The 23601-nt window shown below is 34.6% G+C and overlaps 5 protein-coding genes across 6 annotated transcripts; 1 reads left to right on the top strand and 4 right to left on the bottom strand.

Annotated features, from left to right (window-relative positions):
• Window positions 1-6489: 6489 nt before the first annotated feature.
• On the bottom strand, window positions 6490-11091 carry LOC123308612 (dnaJ homolog subfamily C member 1). The gene is made up of 5 exons (XM_044891346.1): window positions 10897-11091; window positions 10518-10838; window positions 8765-9038; window positions 7557-7996; window positions 6490-6638 (listed from the first exon to the last, which is right to left on the bottom strand). The coding sequence occupies exons 1-5, from the start codon at window positions 11041-11043 to the stop codon at window positions 6531-6533; spliced, it is 1290 nt and encodes a 429-aa protein (XP_044747281.1). The 5' UTR covers window positions 11044-11091; the 3' UTR covers window positions 6490-6530.
• Window positions 11092-12384: 1293 nt separating this feature from the next.
• Window positions 12385-13377, bottom strand: LOC123308614 (exosome complex component RRP46). Its single transcript, XM_044891352.1, has 4 exons — window positions 13176-13377; window positions 13003-13116; window positions 12830-12951; window positions 12385-12774 (listed from the first exon to the last, which is right to left on the bottom strand). The coding sequence occupies exons 1-4, from the start codon at window positions 13267-13269 to the stop codon at window positions 12460-12462; spliced, it is 645 nt and encodes a 214-aa protein (XP_044747287.1). The 5' UTR covers window positions 13270-13377; the 3' UTR covers window positions 12385-12459.
• A 554-nt stretch (window positions 13378-13931) lies between these two features.
• LOC123308610 (complex I assembly factor ACAD9, mitochondrial) lies at window positions 13932-16113 on the bottom strand. Its single transcript, XM_044891344.1, has one exon. It carries the CDS (start codon window positions 15995-15997, stop codon window positions 14102-14104), a length of 1896 nt encoding a protein of 631 aa, XP_044747279.1. The 5' UTR covers window positions 15998-16113; the 3' UTR covers window positions 13932-14101.
• A 449-nt stretch (window positions 16114-16562) lies between these two features.
• Window positions 16563-17260, top strand: LOC123308616 (ribonuclease P protein subunit rpr2-like). 2 transcript variants are annotated; one of them, XM_044891354.1, is made up of 3 exons: window positions 16563-16792; window positions 16849-16958; window positions 17016-17260. In XM_044891354.1, exons 1-3 carry the CDS (start codon window positions 16730-16732, stop codon window positions 17224-17226), a joined length of 384 nt encoding a protein of 127 aa, XP_044747289.1. In that variant the 5' UTR covers window positions 16563-16729; the 3' UTR covers window positions 17227-17260. The 2 variants fall into 2 exon arrangements, with proteins under 2 accessions (XP_044747289.1, XP_044747290.1); XM_044891355.1 differs by having other exon boundaries at window positions 16858-16958.
• Window positions 17261-17328: 68 nt separating this feature from the next.
• On the bottom strand, window positions 17329-19207 carry LOC123308611 (phenylalanine--tRNA ligase beta subunit). Its single transcript, XM_044891345.1, has one exon. The coding sequence runs from the start codon at window positions 19126-19128 to the stop codon at window positions 17356-17358; it is 1773 nt and encodes a 590-aa protein (XP_044747280.1). The 5' UTR covers window positions 19129-19207; the 3' UTR covers window positions 17329-17355.
• Between the last annotated feature and the right edge of the window lie 4394 nt (window positions 19208-23601).

Here is a 23601-nt window from a genome sequence, read left to right on the forward strand (position 1 = left end):
ATTCGTTGATCGATCAGGATCACAGATTACTGTAATTTGTGATCGATATCAACAGAGAACAAAATAAAACGAGAGAGTATAATGATACTCTCTTTTCTTTAATAAAACAAGGATAGAACATGGTGGCGTCGCCACGAAATGTCGTTAATGTCAAAGAGACGTTGTCACAACGAATGTCTCTAATATCAATTTATGACGAAAAGGCTGAAAGTGATTGAAAAAGAGAGAAGACAAGTTTTCAGGGAGAGCTCTTTAGATTTCAGGTCCGCTCATTCCAATAGTAGTTAACCCTGATATTCTAATATCTACAATATATCAGACGGTTGGCGAACATATTCAATGTAAGTGAACTTATATAATGTTTCATCTGAATCTAATAATGAATGTTTCTACAATCAGAAAGATTATGAATGAAGAGGGTGACAAAGAATTTCCTTCTATTGGGAGACCCAAATTAGTGGTGGCATTTGAGAATTTCATTTCAACTAGCCTTTCTAGAGATATCGAAAAAGAACTTTTTTCGGTTCATTTTCTGAGCAGCACCCCCAAATCGCAAAAACTAATTTTTGATGGTACAGATCGTTCATCCAACGTAAGTCCACTTTTGTACACCAAATTTTTTTATTTGTCCACCCGCAGAACCATAGAAATCAATATTTGAAAATTTTGGAAAGTGTGAAGTTGTCACCCCCAAATGAAAATTTTCGAACCAAAATTTCAGGATCGTTTGTCCGTCGTAGGTTCATGCATGGTTCATGTTTATCCACCTATTATTTTCATTTGTCCAGGCACGATTTGAGAGATATGGAAAAATAAGTTTTTTCGGTGCATTTTCTGAGCAGCTCAGCCAAATTGCGAAAACGATGGTAAATATCGTTTATCCAACGTTGCTCTGAACTGTTCAAATGTATTTCTCTTAAAAACGGATGGAAAAATATACAGTGAAATTATTAGCAAAAAACGAAAAAAAAAATTCAACTTTTACGCCCTCTTTCTTTTTCCACAGCAATATTTTATTGAGGTATATTTGGTCCTATCGCCATATTTTGGTCCAAACAATCTGCCCTTAGCCTATGTCCCAATAGTAATGAATTACCCTGTATATTGTTTTAGCAAAGGTTAGTGTAACGGGGTATCATACAATTCAGCGTATGATACAAGAGCTTAGGGAAAAACCTCAGACTACATAATTTTTTTGACCACTTTTATCGATTAATGAATTTACTATTAGTAACTGCATGGCCAGGTGCCAAGGGCGCCTAAGACTGCAAATCCTCAACTTCTGAAATTGCCTTGAAAATCGTCCATCAAAATCCCTCGCATAATTTTCAGAAGATCCGGATAGGACTGATAGGATTAACCTTGAAAGTCAACGCTCTTCCCAGTAGGTTCACGACGATTTCCATTTATATCAATAGGAAAGAATGGTTCATTCCCCAACCTCCCAAAATGAGGAGTTCGAAAAAAAAGCTCCCCGTCAAAACAGAACACGTTCCAAGAAGAAGTGAGGGGGAAATAATGGAGATGATTATGTGCCAAGTGACTGCTAGAGGAGCCATAACAAAACGGGTAGAAATGTACCCGAAATCAGGAGTGTCTATAAACAGTCAGATAAAAATAAAAATGAAACAATCCATTTCGAAACGCTGGCACACAACAAGGGTTAAAGCGATAGGACTCGGTCCAGGACCGTACGCCGAAAGCGAATAAAAACCGCCCTGGGGTGAGTAGACAAATGAGTGTCTCCGCATATGTAAAACGAGGATCCCAGTCACCCTTTGTCTGTCATTTGTCACTGTCCGAAAGGCGGTGGGGGCGGCTGCCGTCGCTATGGCTACCCGTACGCAACTGATGACGCCGTCGTCATATCGTCCTTGCCTGGGGCTTCAGATCATCACTCTGTAAATTCAGGACGAAGATTGAACAACTGATCCTTACGAGAGAACGGTTCCTGCGCCAGATGAGGTCACGTTAAAGGGTTGAGGGTTTGCAGATGGTATCTGTGGCCGTTTCTGAAGGTTTTACAGGGAGAAGAAGCATCCCCAACGCATAGGATACATTTAATCAGTACCCTTATCTCAGCTTTACAGTGTTTGAATTAGAAAAAAATAAGAAAACTCGATCTTTCGAAAAAACTCGTCAAGTAGGTCATAGAATTTTGTCTGAAGAAGTTCTGTGTTTCATAGTTAGGAATAGTTTGTACGGAGATTATTTAAAACCTTGGTTTTCTATTATGGTAATGAAAGTTTCGAGAAATTTGTCGAAACCACTACTTCTGATAAAAGTGGAACAAATCACCTTTGAACGTGATGATGAAATATGCACTTTCAGAGATGGGGAAAGCGTCTGCAGGTTTTCAAAGATGTAAAAAGAAATCGTCACGTGTACATACTCAAGCGTGACAGATTGAGATACTGTATATGCCCTACGTGTCTCTGATAATAAATTCATGTTAATCTGACAGTTTGCGTAGTGTGGCTGGCCGTACGGAAGAGTTGAAAATCGTAAAAAAAATCCAGATTTTTGAAGGATATGTTAATTGGACCCAGAGGAAGCTACTTTTCGGACAATTCGGAAGTGACGCAAAGTCACAGGGGTCCTGTGAAAATGCAAAAAGAAATCGTTACTTGTTCATACTCGAGCGTGTCAGATTTTCATACAGATAGTTAATCTCGGTGTTGCAGACGTGTTGACCCATTCATCTGACACTAACCAGGGGTGGTTTTCTTAATCTGACAGTTTGAAGATTATAACAAGGCATTTTTTTAAATATCTTCCATCCTGTACCTCTAATCATTTCTGTATTCGTTAAGAAAGTTGTTCAAAATAAAATTCTTTACAACTTTTGTCTAAAGCAATTTAGACAATTTAATCGTTTTCGAGTCACCGAGCGATAAGGCCGAGGAGCTTAGCCATACATGCTAAAGGCCAAAGTCAATGTTATATATTTCAAAAACGTAGAAACGCAGAAAAAATTTCTTCGGACAAAATTTATAGAAAATGCTATGCTCTACAAATTTTATGATGAATGCGAAAACAATTTGAAGCCCATGAGAGGAGATAATTCAAAACTGATTATTGTGACCTTTATGGTCAATTTTTATTGTTTCGGCTTGTTGCAACTGTCAGGTTATATGTTTTCCGTTATTTTTGAATGATTAGATTCAACAGTGAAGTTTTTTCTTTTGCAAGTTTGGCACCCTACCACACATTTTCGTCACGCTCAAATTGTCAGATTAAGAGAATGTATACTTTTCAACATGAATTTAACCACATATATCTCAATCTGACACGCTCGAGTATGTACACTGACCGTTTTTTTCACTATTCTGACAGGATGTCTTAGTTAGACAGTTCCCCCTATATACAGATCTAATTTTTTGTAGACGTACTTTGCAGGATCCAAGGTATCTTCCCTTATATTAATCTGATACTCTCGAGTAAATCCCGAATTTCCCTCTTGGGCTCCCCAACTATATGAACATACCCAAAATATTCAGAGAGGTGGTGACATGGGTAGTTAATAGATTCTCACCAAAAATGAATTAAATATACCGAGTAGTTATATGGCTTATGGCTTTTGAAAAATATGGACTGAACGAATGAAACAGCCTGTATCTTCTACAATAGGCACCTCATAATCAAAAGTGATTTGTTGTAGATCATGGTCTAGGTGTTTTCTATATTGAGCTTCAGGGTGATGTTAATGATGTTTCGTCAGCATATTGTTCTAATTTTTCTTCGTAGGGCTGCTAAACCGGTGATGGTCCAAGTGATGATCTATGTACCTAGGTACCTACATCTCATCTTTAGTTTTCTGTATGCTCATGACTAAACTATGAATAGAAAACAAATCGACGACTATCCGTCCAAGCGTTGATTCCCTGATCAAATTTTGTGAAACCGGGCGTAAAAATAATAAAGTGTTCTGCAAAGAAGTTTTTCTTTGCTATCAGACGGAACGACTGAATAGGGTTGGTTTGATATCTTGTTAACTGATACCATTCTGTATCTTGTAATCTTTTCAATGTGTGTATCTAGTATAGATTGTTATTATTTGGTATCGCCCCTTCGATGACTCTTCCCTTATTCAGCAAGATGAGGTTAGGTGTATTGTGAGTTATTTTTCGAATTCCGGTCTGTGAGAACCATGCGATCCCAATTGAGGTTGCGATGTTCATTTTTCAATACAGAATCTAGATGGTATCTAATTGTACTGAGGAACCTTTTTTGACATTAGAAGTTCGTATTTCATAGCCAATTTTTTGAGTGAAATCTTGGCAACAGCATCATGTCTTTTCACTCCGTGCCTGCGACCTGCGAACTTCTGGCATTCCTCGGAGATGTGCTGGATGGTTTCATGTCGCACAGCTATCGTCCGCCACTGAGGCATCCGGCATCCTTAGCGATATATTTCATATAGTTTCATATTGGAATCACATGATCCTGGATGGCAATGCATCATAAAGCCCTCCATTTCGGAAAAAACTATCAGTACGACGCAGATATGTTGGCGTTATCATGATTGACCTCGTTCAGGTGTCTCCCATGCATGCAAAGGTTTGCCAATCAGTTTATGCATTATGTTTTCTGCAGAGTGTTCGATGATTTCTATATGACCCTGTTGCAGCTTCAACGCAGTAGAATTATCAGCATCACAAACTACTCGAGGAAGTTCTGATGAAGCAGCCTTCTCCTCAATTTCCTGAGACATACGGTTTGACAAATCAAAAATTCCTCGGCCCCCAAGATGTTGTGGCAGCTCTGTTGGTTCTATATTGAGCTTTAGCAGGGTGATGTTTATGATGTTTCGTCAGCATTGTTCTCATTTTTTCTTCGTAGAGCTGCTTATGGTGGTCCAAGATATGATACCGAATAAGTAGCTCTGTACTGAGCAAGTGGAGGTATTAATCACTTTGATCAGATTCTTGACTAGTTTTTCATTATCTTTCTTAATCTTCGAGTGAACTCCTTCGTCCTCATCTGGCTCTGATTTATTCGTCTAGCCTTTTTGATACCTCTACTTATTTTTGCTTTATTCCACTTAGACTTCAAAGGATTGATTATATATGCATAAGTTGAGCAATACCTAGAGTATTGACTTTGATGATTAATGAGGATTATATTGGCCTTCAGGTTCCACGTGCCCTGTTTTTCAACTTATCTTTAAAAAATGAGGTCTAGGGCCTGTTCCGATATTGCTGAACAGTACTGTCAGTATTTCAGAAACGATGCCTATTGGCCCAGTCGTTCGAGTTCTATTGTTATTCGATTGCGGGCCAGTACTAACAGCAATATCGGAACAGGCCCCTAGTGTGTTTTCAGTTATTGTTTTATATGTATGCACCTCTGTGTATTCCACATGCGATTGTACCTAACATCTTCAGTATCTACTTCATGGTCCGGAGTGTTGGTACCACTTGTTATTTACATTTATCTTGTAGGGTTTGCAGATGTTACAGTGGCAGGAGCTCATAAAGTAAGTCAATGGGTATGTTCTGTGCAGGAGCTGTCTGGCTACTGTGTTGTCTCTCCAGATAGGTAGATACACACATGTTTGGCTAGCATGAGACAGCCCGCAACAATATGGTCGATGATGTCACTAAAACACATTTACATCTATCTTGTAGAGTTTGACAGTTTGCAGATGTTATAGTGTTCAAAGTGAAATCGAAAATGAAATGTGAAAAATCCACGATTTCTCTTACAGTGTTACATTTCCAAAAGTTTGGTATGGAAATAAATGGTTTCCGAATACGCTGGATCTATTCCAAGCTTAGTTTAGATATGCAAATATAGGCTCTCGAATACGCTGAATCTATTACAAGCAATTTCGTAAACCCCTCTCCCCCCATTTAGATTTTCATCTTCGAAATAGCATTTTTCAAAAATTGCAAATTTCAATCTGCGATATATCGTGTTATATTCGTCTGATCCGATTGGGATTTCCGGTTTTATAATCAGCATTACTAAGGCTTCCACTCTAGCACAAAACTCGATTTCGAAAAACCCGATTTTTTGGGTCAAAAATGAGTAAGGGGTTGTACTGAAATGACCTATTTACACCACTGTCTGATAATTAGGTTGTCCTAAGACATAGAGTGTATAGAAGTTGTTTTGAGGATTCCAGAAATCCAAACAATTCATCCTTCAATAGGGAATTACACTTAATTCCTCTTAATATTCGACTTTCTCGTAAATAGTGATAGGTATCCGAGAGTTTGGTATGCAAATATAGGTTTGCGAACACGTTGAATCCAATTCAAGTAATTTCGTTAACCTATCTCCCTTCGTTCAGTCTATGGAATTCGAAAGTCGACGTTTATGTTGGAAAACATCGATTACGATATTTTCGCAAAAATGTGTTGATATAATCTAATTGTAAACTAAATCTGAAATTGAGCTCCTACACTAAATTCTACTGTTTATTCAAATCAATCAAAGGATTTATATAGGAAAGGAAAGTTGTTAGAATAAAAAAATATAAACTTGATATGGAATACTTTAATAGGTATAAACAATTTTCACAGTCAATCCTTGATGTCTTCTTCCTTTTTCTCCGAATCTTCTTCTTTCTGTTTTTCTTTCTGTTTCTTAAGGTTCTCAGCTAAGAAGCGGAATCTAAGGATACACTCTTCCTGAAAAATATAAGACTTTTTGCAATGGGAAGTTTTCATTTTTTTCTGGATTATGGATCATAAAAATCGAAAGGCAACGAAAAAATAATTAAAATATCTCTAGATGTGAAAAAGTTATGGGACACTTCCGAAGGTAGCGTCGGTATGGACGATGGCCGAGCTAGTAACGCTGCAAACACAGCCAACAAATTGTTCCTTCGGATTGTTGAGAATCCATGAAATGTAAAAATTATTATACCTATTATTGAATGGAACATCAACCTTAAGTTTCCGAAAGTCACATAAGGTTCTTTCGTCTGTTTCTTGGTGTAGTGTATACTACTTTGAACATAGACATAGAGACATGGACTGCGCAATGTCACCATGAAAATGTCTTTTTTTATAGAAAGAGAGAAATGATCGTCGGGAATTTACCTGTCTCTGTTTTGTTCACATAGAGGTGAGTGTGGACCAATCAAAATTCTAGAAAAAGACAACTGCATGCCCGACGTGCATTTCTCTCTGTCACTTTTTTTGACCGTATTTCATACATAGATATAAAGGGAAGGCACAGTCCATGTCTATATGTCTATGACTTTGAAGCAGCTGACTTTCAGTGTAGTTGCCAAAACGAAGGAAAAATATCACTGTTAGGTTGTTACACTTGTTACGCTCATAGACTAATAACTTTGACTCAATCTATGGTTACGCAGTTTGGCGATCTTTGCGCACGTTCGAGGCGAGTATATTCAAATCCGAACAAAAATTTGTTACTTTTTCATCCACTTGTAAAGTGATGAACTTATCGCAAATTTTAAATTTAATCGTATCCCTTTCATTAAATTTCTGTCAACTATATCCCACAACCAATTCTAGTACTGGCGAAATTGCCTGCTCGAAATCTTAATACTTCTTAAAATATACATCTGATCATCTTACTTTATTCTTGTTTGGTACATGCTCTGCTATCCTATCCCATCTATCATTACATCCTTTTGGATATCTGAGAAGAGCCTCTTCCAATGCTTTTTGTTGATCTTGATTCCAACTCTGTACTTCTTTAGTTTCTTCTGGTAGAAGTATATCTTTCTTGGTCTTCATCTTGACAGCTACAGGCTCTAAGACTTTTTCTTCCTCGTTTGGAAGTCGATATCCATTTTCTTTTACTTTAGCAGCCATATAAGTTACTTCTGGTACTGAACGTCCAAGAGCCTCTGCTATAATATCCCAGCGGTTGCTTGAACCACCAGGATATTTTTTTATCAATTTGATTAGTTCTGTTAAGTCATCATCTGTCCAGAGACCCCCACTGATTGGAGGAGCATTCGATGCAGAATCTTGAGATGTTTTTGGATTATAGGTGGTTTCAAAATTAGGACCTTGAAAGTAAAAACAAGATTAAAATTAGATTTACCTTTGATGTCAGAAGATCAATAGGTAGATTTTATATATCATCTTAGACACTGAGGATTTACAAGTGCCAGAAGCATAGCACTTCATTAATTCATGAAAACTCTCATAAGGACACCAAAAATCTTCTCTGTGTACACAAACATTTAAACTCAAAATCAGAAGGATTGATTCTAAACAAAATCAATCGGCTTCTTCACATTTAAGATGGGCACCAAATTGCAATAGATTAAACATATATTGTGAATAAAATTTCAAGATGTAAGTGCCTATAAGCTTCAAACTAACTGACATTGTTACAATAGTAATTCATGTCATCTCAGATGAAACAAATTATTATGGAGTTTAAGTTCAATTCTCTGTCAATTCCAAAAAAAAAAAAACTGGTACCATATGAGGATAAATAGAATAGAAGTGCTTATAATTAAATACATTATTATTATATAGTATACGGAGTAAATTCACACACTGGTTTTATTCTATTGTTTATTTTCAGAATAAAACCACTGGTTTTATTCTATTGTTTATTTTCAGAATAAAAGCAGTGTGTGAATTTACTCTGTATACTATATACTTATGCTACACACTGATGGAGAAATATATCAACATTATTATTAGTTAGATGACTAAAAAAAGATGAAAACTCACATTCATTGTTTTCCAATATAAAGATATCTACATCACTATCATGTAGAAGATGAGTTAAATGAGATTAAATAATTTTATTTGGGAAATACCTTCAGGAATTGAAAATCCTTTGTTTCTCTTCCTGACAGTTTTAATCTTTGGAATTTCCACAGGCACCTCTTCTGGTGGAGGCTTCTTTATGGTTTCTTGAATTTGATATGAAAGCATCAATTTCAAAGCAACTATAGCATTTGGTACAGATGTAATAATGAACCAAATCAAACGAGGTATTTGTATTGGTAATGTGTCATAAATAGTGGGTTTTTCCAGCTCAAGGATTTCAGTTTTATCCCTATCTTTTCTTTTCTTTTTCCTAGTTTGCTCCTAGAATAACAGTGAAATTACAAGAAATTCTTGAAAAATCAAAGGCTACAAGAATAATAATACATATCTATTTGTTAAACTAAGTTATAATAATTTCATTTACATACTAGGCCACTTCCATGAAATTTTAAGATGATCTTAAGCCCGTTTGCAACAGCCGAGAATTCTCTAGAAAATTTACTCGAGATTTCATGCGCCGTGAATTATGTACTGTTACATACGCACTTTCGGTAGAATTCTCTGTTCAGTTGCGTACTAAATAGTCTCCGCCCTTTTCTTGCGAGAATTTTGTAGAGAATTCTCCAGAGAATTCTCGGCTGTTGCAAACGGGCTTTAGATATGTATTCAAAAATAATGGCTCATTATAAGACATTCAATCCTGTGATTCAAAAGAGTCATGTTCATTCTCAAGGAGTTTCTAAATGGAACAATGAAACACTCAATTTGTCAGTGTAGGTTGAACATATAGAGTCATTCGGGGTAAGTGAGCGCAGTGGGTAAGTGTACGCAGTGCGTATATCTCGACTATGCAATGTATGAAAGAGGGGTTCATTTAGGAGAAGCAAGTTCGCAGAATCGCCAAATTAGTTTTTCATAGGAGTGCGTCGTGCCACGTTTCTTTAACTTTTTATTTGCAATCAATCAAATTCACTAGTTTTCTTGTTATTTTTTAACATCTCTGCAAATTCTGCCAGGTCCAAGTTCCGAGTCCCTCAGTGTTAAACAATATTTTATTCGATCATGGGCATATTAATCTAAATATATAATAAAAAATTTTAGGTTCTCTTAGCTGCTCAACCATATAAGAACGTCAATTCAAATTTTGGCTTACTGGGGAAAGTGTGCGCGGGTAAGTGTGGGCATAGATTCATTATATGGGCATTAGTTCAGTGAGGAATAAATTATGACATTGTTGATTTTCTTGGTTAAGACTCGATCAGTATTGTCCTATTTGTTCGGAAAAATATGAAGACCCACCAACAAGGGAATGTATCAAGTGTTGTGTTCACCAGGAATTGTGGCACGAACAATAATGCACTGCTTGTAAAAAGGCGCTTCTGTATTGACAATAAACAGCATTTCTCTGATATTGTAACATTTTGATGACATTATTTTCTAATTTGTTTTGATTGTGTGGTTCACTAAGCACTGCGTTCACTTACCCCGTGAGGTTGCGCACACTTACCCGCAATAAGGGGCATGTGAACGCACTCCGACTTTCTCTATTAAATTCTTTTTTGCGGAAAGAAAAGGTTTTTGTTTGTTTGCTTTTTGATGTTTTTTTATAGATTAGAAAATTCTCTATCTTATGAATATGTTTTAATTTTCCTAGCTTCAATATTTGAAACAGGGTATGGCTTGAAAGGCAAAAGTGCGCACAGTTGCCCCGAATGACTCTATATTAAAAATTCAGTGTGAAATTCAACTATAAACTTGGAAAAGTGTTATTAAGATCTAAACAGTTCATTTAGTACTTACCAATTCATATTTTTTTTCAAAGTATGCTGCCCAGTTCACTAGGTACTGTCCCACTGAGATAATCAAAAACAGAATAATGCAAACTTCAGTCATTCCCATTTTACGAACATATCGATAATAATAAACTGCACTCCTCCAATTGGGCAAACCATTCTTCAATATATCATCATAATATTTTCTCTTCGAAGGTGTCTTCAAAACATCATAAACGCTCACTAAATTCCTAAATTCAGCAGAAGTATCTCTATCTACATTTTTGTCAGGGTGCAGTTTTAGCGAAAGTTTTCTGAAGGCTGACTTTATCTGATCATTAGTAGCATCCTGCAAAATTAATTATAAATACGCAAAAAGTAGATCAGCATTCAATCAATTGACTTACGTTGGTAACATTCAGGAGGCTATAAAAATTTTCTTGTACTTCTTCAACTACATCAAAAATTTCCAATTGTTCTGAATCCCATGCTGAACATATTCGTGGGATTAAAAAAATAAGAATCCAAGAAAACTTCATTATTATCTCATTCATTCAGTATTAAATTTTCATCATTTAATCCTTTTCAAATCTAATAGGTTAGGTTAGGAGAGTTGTCAGCTGCATAGATTAACTTAACTGTCAGCTGTCAGGTCGGGCCCCATCACAGAACACCTCATTTTCTCACGCAAACGTGGCCTCCAAGAAACTTCGTCGTTACCTCCACAGAACAAAAATAATTCTCTAATAATAATAGAGACTTGAAGTGCAGCCATGAACGTAAACGTTAACGTTATAATTGACATCTACGCATGCTCATTCGTCCGTTTTTAACGTTAACGTTAGCGTCAGCTTTACGGCCTACGTAAACTAGCGGTCTCCCACGTATACCTTAAACATCGACGTACGTTAACCGAACGTTAAACGAGTAGCACCGATGACTCGCGAATGGCCGAATTTTGATTGTTGAATGCAATTCTCGATAACCTCAAACTGTCATTGTTTACATTTCCTGTGTATTTTCTCATAATGAACGAAAATTATAGGAAATCAGCAGTGATTTGAAAGTTATCAAAAGGATTAAGTTAAATTACTGTGTTATCAGATTACATTCAGTACATAAGGAAATAGCTGAAACTACACTGCAATTCTGATGTCTCTAGCACTTGAACATTTCATTGATAATAAAATACTTCAAAGCTAAAAATTCTCTTTATTAGGCATATAAATCATTAGAACATCAATATTCCAAATGTTATTTCAGCTGTCGGAGCTCAATATTAGATAAAAGAGAGTTCACGCGAAACGAAAGCAAAATCAAATTGATAGGTTATGTTTAACGTCTGACGTTTCATGATGACAGCACTTCAACTCAAATTTCATTACAACACGTAAACGTTATATCTGACGTTATTTCTCACGTTAACGTTTACGTTCAGGCTAACGTTCTGTGCGCACTTCAACTCTCTAATATCTCTAAAATCTTTTACGTCCAGTTTCATAATCGAATTTAACGTCACTTTAAGCTTAAAGCTTCCTTTACTGTCATTTTTAGTAGGGTTAAAGGAGGCTTTAAAAATAAAGCGACTTTAGGTTTGATTATGAAACCGGCCGTTAATGTCGCCTCTTGGTCGTCAGGTAGGTAGGCAGGGTAGGCTTCGAAATATTTGGTGGATATTCTTAAAGACAAACGGAAAAATGATCGTATCATAGAGGTAGGTATCAAGACAGAGACTATGTCTATGATCAAAGATGTAAAAAAAAAATTTTTTTAACAAATTTAAAATTTTAAGATTTTGTAGGAAGTAATATGTGGGTTAAACCACAACTGTGGGTATTCAGATTGAGGGAATTCAAAACTCAAAGTATGGTAGGAAAAGAAAATAACTTCTCAGCTTCAAATATCATAAGAAAATAGACTATCAATAAGAAAAAATCAATTTACAACAATTTGTTCAAAATATTACAGCCTCAAGTACAAATTCGGCGTGTTATTTGATTTTTCATGAATTTAAAAACATGTTTACTCTGCTCCCTACATTTCTCCAAGGCTGATTTATAATTTTCTAAAGAAAAAACCCCCTCTGTATGTGAAACTAGTAAATGACCCTTCATACTATCAAAAGTAAATACGAATATCGCTTGAATATAATTCTTTTTAGGTGTTTTCATTTCTAGATTGCCCTCAGTAGTCAAAAAACATGTTGTTGATGCAAATAAAAACTTCATATCTATATTTGAATCCAAACAGGCTAGACATGTGGCGTTGATAGCACATGATAATAACTGAAATAATATGAGAATGAACGTTTGGGGTTATTTGAAATTATCACATATTCACCTGGCCATTGTTATGCATTTCTTGTATAGTAATTACAATAGACGATCTAGGATGTAATGCAGCTGCTAATGCAGCTTCACATGTAGTCTTGAGAGTTGCCTCAAAAAATTTATCTTGCACACCTGAAAAATACTAAGTTACTCAAACAAAAATGTGATATGCACATTGCATACAAGGAAGACCAGATTTTGGTCTGAAATTCATCTCTATGAATGCTTTATCTGTTAACAATTTTGATCCTTTACATTCAACTGGACCATAAACTCCTGCCAAAACTGTTGTTTCTCCTAAAATCATTCAGTAGTAAAATATAACAACCATATCACAAAGACAATAAATGCTGCACCTTCACAAAATAGAACTGAGCCGTCAGGTCTTGTAAGAGTATCGAACTGGCATTTGAGTTCTAAAATTTCATCGTTAGGGGTAGTATTTTCCATTTTCAAAATTAGAGTTTTTTTTAATAATTAAGGTAATTAGAGTTTTAACAGTTTTTCTGTTGAATTTGAAGGTTATTTCTACAGAGAGTAGAGAGAAGGAGAACGATCGCTGCTTTGAGACCATAGATTTTTTGTCCATTAAAATCATTGAACATTGAACTTTAGTTCAATGATTAAAATATGTACCAACAGAGACTCTGGTACAGTGAACTAATAACCCATGGGTTATTAGTTCACTGCTCTGGTACCAATATGGTAGTTCATGTTTTTGTCGACAGATGGCGAAATTTTGATTTAAACTAGTTGAAGTTGGCTGAGAGTTCAATGGCTTCGAATTTACTCCTGAAGATAGTTGTACATCAAGATGAAACTTTCAGAGAATATTCTTCTTGGAATTTTTCATCGAATGATACTAGTTAAAATCTCTTGCCTAGAAAACTTGGGAGTTTATTTCTACTTTCAAGTTTCAAGCAAAAATTGTAGGAATTGCCACCTGGAGACGGTCGTGTATTAAGATAAAACTTTCAGAAAAGGAAATGAATAATTGTATCTGTTGGTGGAAACTGCGTGGCAATTCCTTAAGTAATTTTTCAGAATATCGAACAGATAGAAGCGGCGGGGAATTTGTTTCATAATTATGCACTGATATGGAATTCACAAGATATAGTAGAAATGTTTATTTGCAAAAAAGTATAGCACACCAGAGGAACACAGTCAGACAAAATTATTATGGTTTAGTTATGTATACAATTTCTGCTATTCTTCATTATGTATCTAACTAAGGAATCCTATTTTTTTTATGATCGATTTTGAGTGCACAATTTATATACATTTAGAAATTCCTTGACAATGGGTGGGCAAAATAATAATTTTTCTTGCTGTACAAATTATCTGATAAAACTTTCAGAGGATCATCCATGATAAGACATTCCTGTATCACATCATTCAAATTGGCCTTTACATATTTGAAGGAGTTTCGACAAACTACATTTGCTAATAATATTTCTGATTCATTATTTTCCAAGCCTATGCAATAGGATCGGGATGCTCTACTCAAACATGAAATCATGGCATATATGTGCATGGCAGATTCAGATAATCTCCTCAAATGATTGTGACAGTTTAAAGCATCAATTCCGTATCTACCTACAAATGATTCAGTTGCATACTGCAATCTAAGAACACAATATTCAATTTCATCAGCGGCTTCTTGACACGTGGGATGAAGATAATTTTTCAACTCTAATATCAAACTTGGGTTATCATTTCCTTGTTTTCTATTTTGCCATAAATTCTTCAGCAAAAAGGTTCCATTAAACATTGGATTTCTTAATTTCTTGACAGTGTCCCCTAAGTATTTACCCGAATGCTGTATTCCTAATAATCCAACCAAAAGTTTTGCCATATTTTCATTCTCATAAGAGATATATTGTGTTAATGCTTCCCTATGTAATTGTTGACCAAAATGGTTGGAATTAATAGAAGATGTCCCAACTAGGCTCAAACCTAAAGAAGTAGATTTCAAACATAATTCTGTTGAAAATATTCTTGTTATCAAACACTCAATATCACAGTCTTGATTCTCATAAGTGCTCATAAGTCCTGATGTCAGGTAAACCATACTTTCTACCATATAAACATATGATAAAATTTCACTCATTATTGATGTTATTGCTTCTGTTCGATATATTTCTTCACCTGGAACTGCATTCATTAGCAAATCCGCAGAAAGGGAACTTGCCAATTTTTTCATAATATTAAGATTCAATACACTCATATTCAGATGGAAATCAGGTAACGCCTTTGTTAATACATCTTTACCCATCTCACTTAGACCTATTATATTCTCTTTAGTTACCACAACATCATTGAAAACTATATTACATATTCCTTCTAAGCTTGGGTCATTAACATCAATTTCTTCAATAGTAATTCCTGGTGTAAACTTATCAACTATATATGCTGTAAAGTCACCTTCTTGTAAAGAATTTTTCACCACATCTCCATTTCGTGCAAAAATAATAAACAAATCTGCATTAGCACCATTGTGAATACACCTCTTCATTCCTTTCAGTATATATGAATCCAAATCTTCATTTATATAGGCCCTTAGCTTATTAGGATCATCAGAATTATTTGCTATACTTATAGATGACAAAATTTCTCCATTCAGTAATTTTCCTAGATACTTAGATTTTTGTTCATCAGTACCAAACTGAGATAAAATATTTATACAGAGTTCATTATTCAACAAACTGTATTTGAAACGATTATTAAGTAATATTTCATTGAATCGACAGTGTTCACTTTGATTGAATTCTCTACCACCAATTTCTAAGGAACATTGTAATCCTAAACATTTTTGCATTTTCATCCTATGCAATGCTTCTTTGATATCCTCTGGTTCACCTTGCTGATTCATAATTTTCTGTAAAATATTAGTTGCGGTTTCTAATTCGTCAATATCTTGTTTACTAAGCTCTGGATAGGTGAGAATTTCTGTATCTACTTTACCTAAGAATAAATTCTTAACAAATGGTTCCCTTTTGGGTAGTTTGGTTCTGTTTTTGGCGAAAACAGTAGTGAGACTCTGCAGTTCATTTACATGCTTATCAAATGAATTTTCATTGACTCTTTTCTCCGCAGGCATAGTTGAACATTTTCTTAGAGTAACAGTTGAGACCCTCCTAGAAACAAACAGGGGTATAGAGCGAATGCAGAAATGCATTATTCTAATATTTTTTGCATGAATTGAATATATTTGCCGGTATGATAATTATTACACGGGAAAATATGATAAATTTCAAAAACTCCTATTTTTAGCAGTGTGTTAGATTTTAACCCTATTATCAAAGAGCTATTCTTTTTATCATAGAGAAAAGGAAAGAGAAGAGCACTCAATTCTCTGTTTTTCACATTGAACTAAAGAAAGAAATTTTTTTTCTTTCTTTAGTTCAATGGTTTTTCACATAGAGAAAGGGAAAGTCTTGTTTCTGTTTTTCATTTTCTTAATTTTAACCATAGACCTGATAATCAAAGAATATCGAGTTAACCATAGACATACTAACACAGAATAATATATACTAACCTAAGTTATAATTTCTATGAGTTAACCTAATCCACAGCCGTCTTCTTAGAATTCTATGTTCTAAGGGTGAACCTAACCTATATCTATAATGACAACAACAACAAAAACGAGGAACAACCGTAGATAGAGGAAGGGAACAACCAAAGTATTGCTGCCCAGAGTGGGGTATTAGCACTATTAGCCATTCTACTCTGTAATCTGTGGTATTAGCATTGAACTAAAGTTCAATGGGTATTGGAAGGAAAGAAAGAAAGAAACAACCAAAGTATAGAGTTAATAATAATAATATAATCTTTGCGAACAACCACCCCCACAAGCACTTTTATCCATTATTTTATATGTATATGGAATTGCCAATTATTGAAGTTTGAAATGAGCCGTCCAAAAAAATGTCCAGCGAAAGAGAGTCTAGAAAGAATAAATTATCTGTACCAGGTATTTACCAAATTAAAATTTTTTGTTGAAATTAAAGAATATTTCCACGATTAAAGAATTTTCAGATTGCAAATCAACTCATGGATAGCAACTCCGCAAATACTACAGTGTCCAAAAGCTGTTCAAATCTTATGATTCAAGTTTCAAAGAAATCTGTACAGAGAATGTATGTATGGTAAGATGGAAATCAATGACTCTAATACCGTAAAGCTTTAATTTTTAGTGATGTGGACATGAAAAGAAGAATCTGTAAAGCTTGTAAAACATTGTTATTACCAGGTATCAACTGCAAAGTAAGAATTAAAAAAAAGAATTTGAAATGGTCTTGTAATACATGTCAAAATACTAAGCTATTCCCAACCATGAATTATGAACCTGTTTGGAGTCAGAAAGATGAAAGCATCGTTGAAATACTAGATTATGGAAAAAGTTAAATTGTGAAAGTATAAAATATATGAGTATACAGTTTTTTGTTTTTGTCATAATGTTATATGCGGACTAATTGAAAAATTGGTAATATTCAAAGAAATGTGAAATATCTTTGATCCTTTATTATAAATAGCTTACAAAAAAGATTCTATTTCTATTTCAATTGCCGAGCAAGGATTCACCAAGTCAAACTTCAGCAAAACATCTGGATGGAGAACCCCGATTTTCCCAATAGTTTTTGAATTCCAACATATCTCTGCTGATCGTCCAGGAAAAAATGTTGGATCACTGGATTTTCGTAAGTTGTACCCTTTTGAAGAATTATTGGATCCTTTAGGCACATCTAAAGCCAGCATAACACGATCAAGTAACCCATGCACAACCTCAAATCCTGCATTCCTGTTACAATTAACAGCACATAACCTCCTTTCATTTCTTGCTCCCACTTCAGATGTTTCGTCCCTCAAGATGACATCAGAAACTTCAAAAATTTTCAGTGGTAATGGCATCTTTTTGTTTGCTGCAATAGTTTTCAGAATACCTGGTAATAGAGTAGTTCTGCATACTTGAAATTCTAGTGTTTTAGGATTAGAAATATGAACTGCTTGTACTTTAGTATGTCCTAACTTAGTCGATACATCCTCTTCAGAACATAAAGAGAATGTTAATGCTTCAGTGAATCCAGCCTGAGCAATCACATTTCTAAGTAAATCAGATAGTTTATTTATTGGCAATGGATTTCCTATGGTGTTTGTGTTAGGCAGAGCCCTATGAATATTATTATATCCATAAGCAATAGCAACATCTTCATAAATATCACATGGATGAATAACATCATGTCTTGTAGGTGGAATTTGAACTTCTAATTCAGATTCACTTTTTAATGTAGCAGTTAGAGACATTTTGGACAAGAGTGTTTCAATGCATTTTTCTGTTTCATTAATACCAATTATATTGTTAACCTTGTCTACTGAAATAACTTCTTTTCTATAAACAAGTTGTGGGTATAAATGGCATGCCCCATCAGGATAAACGACTTCACAATACTCTGAAGTACACTTATTTTTACAGTATTGACTGAACATACAAACAAGTGTGTCTAGAACAATATTTGCTTTAGTTAAATCAGTTGCTGTCACCTCTATAAAAACATTTTTTGTTTGCAATGTTATTTTTGAGTGATTTCCATTAATTATTGGTGGTAGACTTAAAACAACTCCCTTGTTGTCAGTTATAACAGGATAGACTGGACTATTCCTGATAATATGCAAATATTGTTTCAGTTGAACATGTGATGAATATAATTGCATTATACTTTCAGCATCCAATTCCTTGTCATGGTTCAATGGAACAAATTTGATATCTTTAGGATGTTTAGCATCATATATAAAAGGAGGTTCCAAAGTGTCCAAATCATGTGTTCCTATAGATACCAAAGAACGTTTTCTACATATATTCTGGTGGAGTTTATCTTGCAAATCAATGAAGCTATCATAACTATCTTTAGTGAAGTACAAATCCCGTAACACGGCAGCAACAACAAAGGGTCGTATTTTTGCTGTATTGGGTAGAACTTTCATCTGGATTAAGCCTTTTCCTCTAGGTTTTAATGATTTGAAAACAGGAGGTGATATTTGTCCAAGAAATGTTTTAATACCCAAGACCAAGCCTTCCAAACAAAGTAAATCATACCGATTAGCAGGAATATCTATTTTATAAATAATCTCCTCGGAGTCCCCAACCGAAACATCAACTTGGCCAAGTTCCTTACACGCCATACGTTTCTCACTTGTTATTTCATCTAGTTCTAATCCGAACTGAAAACAAAGTTTTCCAAATTCCTCATCAGTATATTTTTGACCAAGTGATTTGAAAAGTAATTCTTTTTTTATCCCAATTGTTGGCATTTTTGCACCCGATTTATATCGAACTTGCTTATGAAATAACAAAATTGTTGAGGTTATTTCCAAAGACTAACCTCTTTGTTATTTCCATAGACATAATAATATTATGTCTTGGTTATTTCAAAGTAAAAAACCACAGAACACAAATAAGTGGTGAAAACCACAGAACACTAATATACCATAGACAAAGATATTACACATATCTTTGACCATAGACCTAATAATTTATGGTCTAAAAACCACTACTCTGTATATGGAGAGTAGAGAGAAGGAGAACGATCGCCGTACTAAAAATGTGTCTCCAAAAACGGAGAAAATAGGTGTCGCTGCGATTACAGCGGGTATCGATAAGGAGTGGGGATTCAAGCGTCAATGTGAAATGAACAGCCTTCATGTTATTTAAGGTTATGTGTCATCGTGGTTTTTCTGATGATTTTTCAAATAACTTTCTTCAAATCTATATTGAATATGAGTTCTCTGAATATTATGCAATAAAATGCAAGTCGAAATCAATGAAATTCAAAAGAAATCACTGATCAAAAAAATTGTACCTACTTTTGTTTATCATTGTTTATTGAAAGCAGCTATGTTAGTTGGTTTACTAATCTTCAAAATAATATAAATCCGTAGTGAGGAGTAGTACACATCCAGACAACAAAAGGTAGCAGTCTCAGATTTATCACTTAGGTATTAGAGAAGATTCTTTTGCCAATACTCAGCTGAGAACCGATATAAACCATATATTATGTTATGCCAACAAAATTCTTCAAGAATATTTACTTCTGAACAACTTCTCACGAGGGATGACAATTTCGATTTCGTTTATAATGAATCCATCATCTTTTTGATATCTTCATCGCAGAAGTGCTCTTGACACACAAATTGATTGGGAGTTGATTCTTGAGATAAGGTTTTTTCCAATTTTCTCTCAAAAATGCTCTCGGAAATTTTATCTCTTCTCCTTTTCTTTCCGATGACAAAACACTCTTATACTAGCGCACGCTTCAACATTTCACCATGGTCATATGTTGTTCTCTTATCAAAAATCGACAATAATAATATTCCTATCATCTGTCACCAGGGAAACAGTTCACTCAGCCAACGAGCCAACTACAATTTGATTTGTGTAAACAAAATTTCGCACTCTCGTGATGGCCAGCGCGACTGTTGGCAAAAGCATGAACTACTACTATTGGTACATATTTCAGGGGACAAAAAATCTGTGGTCTCAAAGCAGCGATCGTTCTCCTTCTCTCTACTCTCCATAACTCTGTACTCTGTGATTAAAACCACAGAACACTAAAATAAACTGTTTATCTCTGGTTGGAGAACGAACCACAGATTTTTTGTCCCATTCTGTAGAGAACCTCTCTGGTTCAATGCCTGTAGACGATTAATTTTTTATCCGATAGATGTGCTAGTGTCGCCATAAGGAAATGAATTTCGATTCAAACTAGTTGATGTTGGCTGCATTTTCCAGTAGTCATGACTTATTATAAAATGTTCTTAGACATCTTAGATTATTTAACAAATTTTCCATTTTTTATGCAAATGGTTAATTATTGTAGCGTCCGTGGTTGTGGTTCACTGCCCTTTCACAATGATGTTAGTGGTAATGGTAATGTAATGGTGAGCTACGATGTTAAAACGCTTGAATAATAGAGCTACTACGATACTGTTCCCATCAATGTTGATGTAAAGCATAATGATAATGGTATTCCGTCAAAAATATTTTATGAATATTTTATTATTTAAGCGTTAACATCGTAGCTCACTATCAACATTACCATTATCACTTCTTTTATGAACGGGCAGTCACTGACTGAACGGTATGAGGGACTTAAACAATTCACCTGTCTTCAAAGTGCCAAAGCTAAAATCTTTTATTGATACATTGCTACTGAATATATTTGTAAATTTCTATTGTACACAATATATGATACCTATATTCATGATGATATATTCATGACAATTTCAAATTGTCACCTCCTGTAACTACTTCCAGGAATCAATAACAATTTGCAAATCATAGTATTCATGTAGAGGGACAAGTGATCTTTCAATTGAGTTAAATCTCACCCCCTATTCCCTATTAAGAATTTAGGGGTGATAACCCCTACACCTAGGGTTCAGGCGATTTCGGCTTACAATTCTGCTCAAAATATGTCCCCTCCGAATAAAAATTGACCTGTTCCGGCATTTTCTCTTAAATCATCCTTGTCGTGACATAATTGGCCTGGCAAGTTTTTAAATTGTCACCTTATATACCGAAAGTGTTCTCCCTAAAATATTCGCCATTTTATTTTGATCTGCAATCTTCATTCTTTCTAGATTGAAGAGAAGAAGGAAGATAATAAATTTATAACATCAAAAATATCTTCACTGGTCATGAGGATCAAACATTTAAAATGAGCATAGACTAATAAAGTCTATGGAAATGAGCCTTTCGTCCATGGACCTATAATACCAAGTTTAGTTAGTATTATACATCTATGCTTTCGTCAACAACACTTTATGTCACTTATATCACAGATTACAGAGTAGAACTTATATTCAAATCACACCCAAAAAATCTTCAGTGCCTGCTACCATGAAAATATGTGTCATTTTACTAACAATTTTTCTCTATCCGCGCTTTCATTTTTCGAAAAAAAAACACTTCTCAAAAGAGAATTCATTTCCGAACTATGAAAATAGAAATTTGAACAGGGTGTGTTTTCAAAGGTGAGGCTTTTTCTTTGACAGAATGTAGAACTCATCAAAATAAGTCCTTTAACCAAAAATTGTCTATATAAAATATCCAAGATGGCTGAGATACCATGCACCCCTAGAATTTCGACAAAATTTCATTGAATTTCAAGTATGGGACTGTGGAAGGTAACTCCGGCATCGCAAAAACGAAACAAAACATAAACATATGGCTGGACAATGAATGCTTCAGTACCGAGTTCATCGGATTAGATGCATTAGGTCACTTTTGAGAGAATCATAATTGATGTATCGTGTGCAATTCAGGGTGAAAAAAAATGTAGAAAATCCAGGCAGTTTCTTGGAAGTGCTCATGTTAGTTATGTTGAAAAAGTGCTATGATGTTCCCCATTTCATCCCATTTTTACGACGATTGTTGGAATGTTCGAACAAGAAGATTGTGATGCCCATTTTAAAAAAATTCGTGAATAATTTAAACGAATTTTAGTGGTGAGATTTTGAGGTACATATTATTCTATTTTTTACAGTTGTGTACTAAGTCTCTTCTATCAGTTGGAATCGAAATGAGCCATTTCATAAAATCGTGTAAGTTATTAAAAAATAATCAGAACAATTCGGCAACCCTAAGTTTTCATTTTCATTACCACGTAAATAATATCTAACTAGCCAATATCTTGAACGAAACCACATGGTTGAATCAGGAGATAAGTTTTTTCCCACTGCTTTTGCTTTGCCATAATTCAGCTTTAAAGTCACATTAAGCTTAAAGCTTCCTTTACTGTCTTTTTTAATAGGGTTAAAGAAGGCTTTAAATTTTAAGGAACTTTAGGTTAGATTATGAAACCGTCCGTGAATGTATCATAAGCATTATATTTCGATTTCTCTCCTATTAATATTACATATATTGTCGAAACAATGCTACCGAGTTATGGAGCTCACCTTCAATAACTCGATTCGAAATCCTTGAATCCGACTAGTTAAAATATAAAAAAGAATCAGAACTCACGTTGCATAAGGAATAAAAAAAGCAATAATTAATAAATCTATATTAATAAAAGAGGATCTATGGTTTACTTCGAAATGCTTTATTGTTCAAACGAGCACCAAATTGGACAATTCTTTTTTTGTTGTGTTCATTATTGTTAGGGCAAGGTTTATATAACAAAATACAGTACAATCGCGATAACGTGAACAGAATAAAACGAGGGTTGTTCACAAAATAGAGGTTGTTAATGTTACCGGAGGTCACTGAAATACAAACTCTAAAACATATTGCTATACAGATTTATTATCTAATAAAACTAAAATACATTCTTATCGAAGATTTACAATGGTTGAAAAAATTGTGAGATCTTAGTTTGCACCCTTTTTGGCAGAAACAATGTTGTTCACGCTATTGAGCCATTCTAACGAGCGAGTGTTCACAGTATCGCGATTGTACTGTATTCCCAAAAAAAAATTGTACAGAACAGAAAAAAAGGCATTCCTTTTTCTTACGACCAATCGAGCAACCATAGACACATTTTTGTTTATGGAATATCATCCACAGCACGTCTCCTTTACTCATATGCCACATTGTCACACAATCACGATAAGTTACGGCCGGTTTCATAATGAAACCTAAAGTAGCTTTAATTTTAAAGCTTCCTTTAACCCTACTAAAAATGACACTAAAGGAAGCTTTAAGCTTAAAGTGACTTTAAATTTGATTATGAAACTGGACGTTAGTTATTATTATCTACCCTAGAAATAATTTAAATGGCAAAA

This window comes from Coccinella septempunctata, chromosome 2 (assembly GCF_907165205.1).
Source record: "Coccinella septempunctata chromosome 2, icCocSept1.1, whole genome shotgun sequence".
Classification (NCBI taxonomy): domain Eukaryota; kingdom Metazoa; phylum Arthropoda; class Insecta; order Coleoptera; family Coccinellidae; genus Coccinella; species Coccinella septempunctata.